At 39.2% G+C, this 9,088-nt stretch overlaps 1 protein-coding gene across 1 annotated transcript; it reads left to right on the top strand.

Annotated features, from left to right (window-relative positions):
- Positions 1-5,228: 5,228 nt before the first annotated feature.
- Positions 5,229-8,339, top strand: LOC308297278 (interleukin-22 receptor subunit alpha-2-like; the record flags this gene model as incomplete). Its single annotated transcript, XM_080740691.1, has 5 exons — positions 5,229-5,292; positions 5,724-5,844; positions 6,739-6,923; positions 7,622-7,761; positions 8,190-8,339. The coding sequence occupies 5 exons, from the start codon at positions 5,229-5,231 to the stop codon at positions 8,337-8,339; spliced, it is 660 nt and encodes a 219-aa protein (XP_080596817.1).
- Positions 8,340-9,088: the final 749 nt, after the last annotated feature.

Here is a 9,088-nt window from a genome sequence, read left to right as displayed (position 1 = left end):
AAAGGCAAACAGATGGTCAAAACGGGTCCTATGACAACAGGTATATTGGGGTTTGCATTAAAGGGTGGGGACAAAGGCTAACAGATGGTCAAAACGGGTCCTATGACAACAGGTATATTGGGGTTTGCATTAAAGGGTGGGGCATTCATGGGGTCCGCTCCAAAAAAGAAAATAAAAGAGACAAAGACAAACATAAGACAAGTGACAAAGCGTGGGACTGGGAGGATGACTTGAATGATGCAGATTTAAGCAGGCTGTGTATTCTGCTTAAAGAAGAAACAAACAAAAAGCGACAGAGATCTCATATATGGGCATAAAATATGTGAATCTCGAGAACCGTTCTTCCACCGGCACGCGCGTTCTCCAGATATGGGCATAAAATGAATCCCCAAATGGGGAGCTGATGTCTGACATCAGAGTTTTCCGCAACCGGTACTGTGTGTGCAGAGATCTCCATATATGGGCATAAGGGGACAAAGGCAAACAGATGGTCAAAACGGGTCCTATGACAACAGGTATATTGGGGTTTGCATTAAAGGGTGGGGACAAAGGCTAACAGATGGTCAAAACGGGTCCTATGACAACAGGTATATTGGGGTTTGCATTAAAGGGTGGGGCATTCATGGGGTCCGCTCCAAAAAAGAAAATAAAAGAGACAAAGACAAACATAAGACAAGTGACAAAGCGTGGGACTGGGAGGATGACTTGAATGATGCAGATTTAAGCAGGCTGTGTATTCTGCTTAAAGAAGAAACAAACAAAAAGCGACAGAGATCTCATATATGGGCATAAAATGGACGCAGATAAACAGATATCTCCATATACGGGCATAAAGGGACACAGACAGACAGATACAGAGATCTCCATATATGGGCATAAAATGGACGCAAATAGACAGATATCTCCATATATGGGCATCTTGAATGATGCAGATTTAAGCAGGCTGTGTATTCTGCTTAAAGAAGAAACAAACAAAAAGCGACAGAGATCTCATATATGGGCATAAAATGGACGCAGATAAACAGATATCTCCATATACGGGCATAAAGGGACACAGACAGACAGATACAGAGATCTCCATATATGGGCATAAAATGGACGCAAATAGACAGATATCTCCATATATGGGCATATGGGCATAAAATGGACCCAGAACTATATCTGCAGTGATCTCCATATATGGACATAAAATGGACACAGGCAAACAGATGGTCAAAACGGGTCCTATGACAACAGGTATAATGGGGTTTGCATTAAAGGGCGGGGCATTCATTCCCTATTTACATCGTTCCCGAGTTGGCCAGGTCGCCGACTAGACGCTGGGCCGCCCGAAGGGCGGCCCAGCTTCTAGTTTATCCTAATTTGGTATCAAACTCAAAATTCACCAGAACACAGGAAATTACATCTATGTAAAAAGAAAAATCTGGTGGAGGACCCCCAGAGACCCCTCATTTGGGGGTGTGGGCATTGCATGCAAAATCATACAGATAACAGGGATTGACACTAACGGTTGCCCGACTGCCCGTGGCAAGTAAAAAAAATGGTCGGGCAGGTGAATTGTGCTACTGGCCTGCCCGACCGGGCAAGTGCACATTTTGAGCAACATAATGAGATTTGTGCCTGTTAAGTATGACATCATTTTGTAGGCAGAGGAGAATTTCTGCCCCCAGTTTCCGTGAATTTTTTTACTATTTTTTACTATTTACACATTTTTCTTCTCTTTGTTGTTGAAGGGAAAGTGTTAGAACTATACTTTAGTCGTTATTTTTGTCTCGGATCTGTTGAAATAGCGAGGGACAGAAAATGCTCTGGGGGCAGAGTTCTCCTCTGCCTACAAAATGATGTCACGGCTTAAAAGCCCCTATTAAAGGGTGTACCAAACTTTTCTCAATTGATTCTTATGTATTCTTTCCTGTAGAATCCATTTCTGCAATATACATTTTTATATCGCGCATAATTAATGAGATAATTAGCATTTTTGACTAATTATGCTAATTATCTAATTAATTATGCACAATACAACAATATACTTTGCATAAATGGATTCTACGGGAAGAATTACATAAAGGTCAGCTGAGAAAAGTGTGGTAAACCCTTTTATCAATTTTTGATGAATTCTTTCCCGTTCTTTCTGCCCATGTGTCAAATTATTTGTAACATGGGTGGAAATGACAGGACAAACCCTATTTAAAAAATGATAAAAGGGTTTACCAAACTTTTCTCTGTTGATTCTTATGTATTTTTTCCTGTAGAATCCATTTCTGCAATATACATTTTTGTATTGTGCATCATTAATGAGTTAATTAGCATATTTGACATATGAGGGGAAATAACAGGAAAAACCTATAACAATTTGATAAAAGGGTTTAACAAACTTTTCTCAGTTGATTCTTATGTATTTTATCCTGTAGAATCCATTTCTGCAATATACATTTTTGTATTGTGCATCATTAATGAGATAATTAGCATATTTGACACATGGGTGGAAATAACAGGGCAAACCCTATAACAATTTGATAAAAGGGTTTAACAAACCTTTTTCAGTTGATCCTTATGTATTTTTCCCTCTAGAATCCATTTCTGCCATGTACATTTTTGTATTGTGCATATTTAATGAGATAATTAGCATATTTGACACATCGGTGGAAATAACAGGGCAAACCCTATAACAATTCTTTCAATGGACTACAGTACTCTTAGGTACAGCAGAGTACAGTAAAGTACAGTAGAGTACAGTTGAGTACAGTACAGTAAGGTAAAGTGCAGTAAGGTACAGTCAAGTACAGTACAGTAGAGTACTGCGAAGTACAGTACAGTAAGGTACAGTACAGTACAGTACAGCGCAGTAAGGTACAGTAAGGTAGGGTACAGTACAGTGGAGCGGTGAATCTGAGCAGCTATACCCTGTGTGTACTGTACTGTACTGTACTGTACCTTACTGTACTTTACTGTAACTTAATGTACTGTACTTGACTGTACACTACTGTACCTTACTGTACTTTACCTTACTGTACTGTACTCAACTGTACTTTACTGTACTTTACTGTACTGTACTTTACTGTACTCTGCTGTACTTTACTGTACTGTACTCTACTGTACCGTACTGTATCTTACTGTACTTTACTCTACTGTATCTTACTGTACTATACTCTACTGTACCTTACAGTACTGTACCTTACTGTACTGTACCGTACCTTACTGTACTGTAACTTACTGTACTCTACTGTACCTGTTACAGTACTGTAGTCCATTGAAAGAATTGTTATAGGGTTTGCCCTGTTATTTCCACCGATGTGTCAAATATGCTAATTATCTCATTAAATATGCACAATACAAAAATGTACATGGCAGAAATGGATTGTACAGGAAAAAATACACAAGGATCAACTGAGTAAAGTTTGTTAAACCCTTTTATCCAATTGTTATAGGTTTTTCGTGTTATTTCCCCTCATATGTCAAATATGCTTCAAATATGCTAATTAACTCATTAATGATGCACAATACAAAAATGTATATTGCAGAAATGGATTCTACAGGAAAAAATACATAAGAATCAACAGAGAAAAGTTTGGTAAACCCTTTTATCATTTTTTAAATAGGGTTTGTCCTGTCATTTCCACCCATGTTACAAATAATTTGACACATGGGCAGAAAGAACGGGAAAGAATTCATCAAAAATTGATAAAAGGGTTTACCACACTTTTCTCAGTTGATCTTCATGTAATTCTTTCAGTAGAATCCATTTCTGAAAAGTATATTGTTGTATTGTGCATAATTAATGAGATAATTAGCATAATTAGTCAAAAATGCTAATTATCTCATTAATTATGCGCAATATAAAAATGTATATTGCAGAAATGGATTCTACAGGAAAAAATACATAAGAATCAATTGAGAAAAGTTTGGTACACCCTTTAATCAGGTTTTTACACCGTTATCCCTGTCTAATAGAGTTCCATCTCTCTCTCTCTCCCCCTCCCTCCACACACGCACACACACACGCGCGCGCGCGCGCACACACACACACACACTGAACGAACGTGCGTGCAGCCAGTGGCTACGTGAGCTCAGATGAAAACAGCTAATCTACAAGGCATACACAACTCTCACATTATGCTGCAGCATGGACAGATTAATGCTTGTGCTTTACGTGCTGCTGAAGCACAGGGCACCAAACGGTGGGGAGAAAGTGAAAGAAGAGAAGACAGAACTATTGCCGCAAAAGTGCCTAAATCTATAGCAAAGGCTGCTGAGATGCGCTAAAACAGTGAAACGTGTTCGCGAAGCGTCTATTTTCCGTGCGAACGAAGCGTCTATTTTCCGTGCGAACGAAGCGAAGCGTCTATTTTCCATGGTATCAACAGTGCTTTTCCGATGTTTCCCTCCCTGTGTTGCGCTACATAATGCATTTAATCACGAGCAGCATGCGTGTACACTGCAGCCTGCTTGTTCGCGTTGTGCTAAGATAAACACATCTTCGACTGATCGTCTGCTCTGGTGTGCAGCGTTGCCAGGTTTTGTTTGTGAGAGAGAAACAAGCAACCAAGTCTATGATTATTTTCTGTGGTGGTGGGAAAAGTACTCAAAGGTTTTACTTAAGTAAAAGTATCAATACTGCAATATAGAAATACTGTGTAGTTGTGTTACAAGTAAAAGTAGCCTACGGAATTCAAGATTTAATTGAATAAAAGTAGAAAAGTATTGGCATCAATAAGTACTTAAAGTACCAAAAGTAAATGTATAAAATGTTTGAAAATAGCAGATCTAGATGCGAGCTTGCAGATCATCTATTTTCAAATATCCAAGATATAAAATAGGGCTAAAGTGGCTTATGTATGTTTTATAATATTATAATTTATATCTGCAAAGTAACTACTGTAGTAACTGAAGTTTATAGGCTACTTCTCTATTTCTTTTCATTATTGTATATGTTTTTTTCTTGCCATATCCTAATCAGTCAATCAACTCTTACAAAGAAATGACATAATCCACCATGCCATGACAATATGACATATGTGAAATATCAAATGTATCATTTGACGTTTCCAGATACTGTACCTGTACATGTCTATACTGTAAATGCATCATTGCTAATGCCTCATGGAAATCATAAGGGGAAGTGAGTTGAGTACATAAAAGCGTAAAGGTAAGTTCAACTCAGTGCGGTACACTGTCCTGGCCAGGTCTGACCATCTGACGCACTCCAAAGACAGACAAAAATCGCCAACATGACTGCTCTGCTGTTTCTGGTCATAGTTCTGGAGATCTTCTCTAGCTGTCTCACAGCGCAAGGTAACATTTGATGTATTTAATGTATGTTGATACCACTGCAGAGTCTTGTGGGTTCTAATCCACCGCAGGGCATCCGGCAATATTTAATGCAATTTGGAACTTTTCATGATTAGTTCATATTTTTTATTTTTTTTGCTAGTTTTGTTTTGTATTTTTGAAAAAGCTTAGTTTTTATTAGTTATAGTTTTTCTTATTGTAATTATGAGGTGTTTGTCGGGTGAGATTCAAAACATTAATAGCCTACAAGCTCACAACATGTTTTCATTTTTACATTTGAGTTATTTTGTTAGTTTTGTTAAAGTATAATAACCTTGGTATAGTGAGGTATTACAAACCTTTTGCAAATGGTCTAGTTCTCCTGAGGAGAGCTGGCACAGGCCTGGGTCAGGGCTGAATATCCTGTCTGTATCCTTTATCTATCATTTCTTCAGTTCCAGTGTTTCTGACTCCGCCGACTGAGGTGAAGTTTGAGTCTGTGGACTACAGGAATGTTCTTCACTGGAACTCACCTTCCAACACCTCCACACTGCACTACAACGTGCAGTGGAAGATGTGAGTGTGGATAAAACATACATACATACATACTGTACACATGCAACACTCATACAGTCACCATAGTACACATGACATGCAACACTCATACAGTCACCACAGAACAGATGCAACACTCATACAGTCACCACAGTACAGATGCATCACTCATAAAGTCACCAGTTAACATGCAACACACATCACTAACTGTTAACCAGTAGAGAGAGAGTGAAATGTTACCTTGCCCTGCTAAATCTACAAGATGATTTAAATTACTTGCGCGAGAAGAGCACGCAAGTACTGCGTTCGGCTGCGTATGTAGGTATATAAGTATGTAGGTATATAAGTATGTACGTATGTCGGTGTCTGCCTGTGTTTAAGCCCGCAGCCCAATCATGGTCCAGCATTTCTAGCAATGTCTTCATTAACAGCCAATGAGGCCAGGAGAGCACACCTCATGGCACGCTCTGCTGGCGCACAAGCAGGCCATACTTGGCCTGAGGCGTCTTACTAGTTTTAAATGCTTGAATAACTTTAACCCTCGCATCCCTATACTTGCTGCGAGGCGTTGAGAGCTTGTAGATCTGCTATTTTTGGCAAAAAGGTTTGGAGGTAAAAAAAAAGAGCAGACAAAGTACAGAGTGAAAGGTCAAGTTTACTAAGTATCGACGATTTAAGATTGTAGGTGGTTAGGTGTCAAACAAGTCTATGAATCTATCTATGAAATCGATGAGAATCTCCATCACACATTTATACAACATGTAGAGGGGTCCCTGTGTCATCTCTCTCTCTCTGCTAAGGGGTCCTTGGCCTGAAAACATTGAAGACCCCTGATATATACAGTATATATTTCCCCCCCTGTCCTCTCCAGCTATGGTATATATATGTATATATATATTTCCCTGTCCTCTCCAGCTATGGGGAGCCACAGTGGCTTGACGTGTGGGACTGCCAGGGGATCAGCGCCACCCAGTGTGACCTGAGCAGCGTGACCTCCGACCCCAGAGAGTGGTACTATGCCAGGGTCCATGCTTCCTCCTCACTGCCTGCCAGACAATCAGCATGGGCACTCTCCCCCAGGTTCAGCCCTCGCTGGGAGAGTGAGTTTTCTTTCCATTTTTTCAGTGGTGTAATTATATTATATATAGTATATTTACTTAAAGGAGGACTTTGTCACTTTTCAACCCATCTTGATATAATGGGTCCTCACTAATGTTCATAATAAAATAGCAAAAGAAAATCTACTCTGTCCAAGTCTCTTAGGAGAGCTGTGGGACGTTCAGAAATTTATAGTCTTGTGACATCATCATTTTCTAAAAAAAAATATATATATATTTTGATAATATTTTTATTATCGCTAGAACAATGGCTTCCACTTAAACATTGCATTTATTTGAAAACTTAAGTTCCTAGTTACTTTTTTGTTTTTGATTATTACAAAATATACATCCACCACTTGAACCCTATATACATTTCTACTTTCAAAAGATTTTTATACATTTGAAAACTTGCGATGCATTGTGAGCTTGTAGATTTGCTAGTCTTGGAATATATATATATATATATATATATATATATATATATATATTATATATTATATAGTTATTGCGGTAATGAACTCATTACAGTAGATGTGTCTCTTCTTATTTTGTACCTTTGATTTATCTGTGTTGTCCTTTATGTGTACTGTGTAATGTGAAAAAATTGAAAATCAAAAAAGAGGGTTTATGGGTACCCAGAATGCACAGATAATGCTTTGGAACGGTTTTGTGAAGTTCTATTTGTTTATATTTGACAGCCAAGATCAGCCCGCCCACACTGAGGCTAAACGTGACAGCGCAAGGCATTGTGGTCCGTGTGAAGCCCCGCGCTCTCCCTCACAAGATGCACAAGAAACTGTGCTATAAGATCTACGTCATACACACCAATGGAGACGAGGTGCTGAAGACAGACACACACACACACACACACACACACACACACTTTATCTTGTTACTGGTTTCCCAGTTGTTAACATCCATAAATAAATGCTGCAATATAATAATAATAATAATAATAATACATTTGATTTATAATGCACTGCTGAAACTATTACAGCACTACCACCACTTCTACCGATTGATTGATTGGTTGATTGATTGATTGATTGAAGACTTTATTAGAAGTTTTAACAACACAGTCCCTGACATGAAATATTTTCCTGATTGGGGGGTCTGCGGCCAAATACATTTTAATTTGGAGGTCCTTTCCTTGATATGTAAACGTTTTAGAACCTCTGTCATAGTTTTTCCTCTGCGCTCGTTCCCGTGCTTGTTACTTAATACTGATCCACTCCTCCCTCCTCTCTCCCCCGTTGTGTTTTCCAGGACGTGCATGAGATAGAGTGTTGTCGCAAACATCTGTCTCTCAACAACCTATTGCCCAACACGGAGTACTGCATCCAAGCCCAGATCTCCATCCCTCTTCAGGGCAGGACCAGCACTCGCAGCTCTCTGAGATGTGCCACTACACACTGACCGAGGTACAGTACATTCATATAGGAGCACATTACAAGCTCCACTGGCTGTCCCTCCCTCCCTCCGTCTGTCCGTCACGTCACACTTTTGGCCCCACTCTTATCTGTTGTCCCTATCCATGCCAAACTTTGCACACACACACTCCTTGGCTGGCAAACCACAACTGATTTCTCACATGGTCCTCTTCTAGCGCCACCATGAGGCCGATTTTTGGACACTGATCCTACAGATTTTGTGCAAAGTCATGTCATCATATTCCCATATTCCCTCCTGATTGGCTACAATTGCTATTGAAAATAGCAGATCTACAAGCTCACAATGCATCGCGATGAGACACATTTTGAGCTTGTAGATCTGCTATTTTCTAAAGATTTGTAAAGTGAAATGGGACATTCTGCATAATGAGTAGTACTTTTAGTACATTTTGATGCCAATACGTTTTTACTTTTACACAGGAACATTTTGAATTCTGGGCCCTTACTTGCAACAGAGTATTTCTACATAGCAGTATTGATACTTTTAACTAAGTATTTCACTTAAGAGTACTTTTGCCACCACTGCCATGTGGACATTATCACTAAGAGGGTGGAAGGTAAAACAACCTACCGGAACAAAGGTTTTACAGTATGTGAAGTATCAGTTGTCGCCTAACAAGCACCAGGGAGAGAGATGTAGTGTAGTTTTACCCATGAGGTTCACAAACACATGTTTATGGGTCCCTTAATCTTTCATGAATTAAAAAACAAATT

Source organism: Nannobrachium achirus, assembly GCF_963921795.1.
Source record: "Nannobrachium achirus genome assembly, chromosome: 13".
In the NCBI taxonomy this organism is placed as follows: Eukaryota; Metazoa; Chordata; class Actinopteri; order Myctophiformes; family Myctophidae; genus Nannobrachium; species Nannobrachium achirus.
This window is presented reverse-complemented; position numbering and strand designations above follow the sequence as displayed.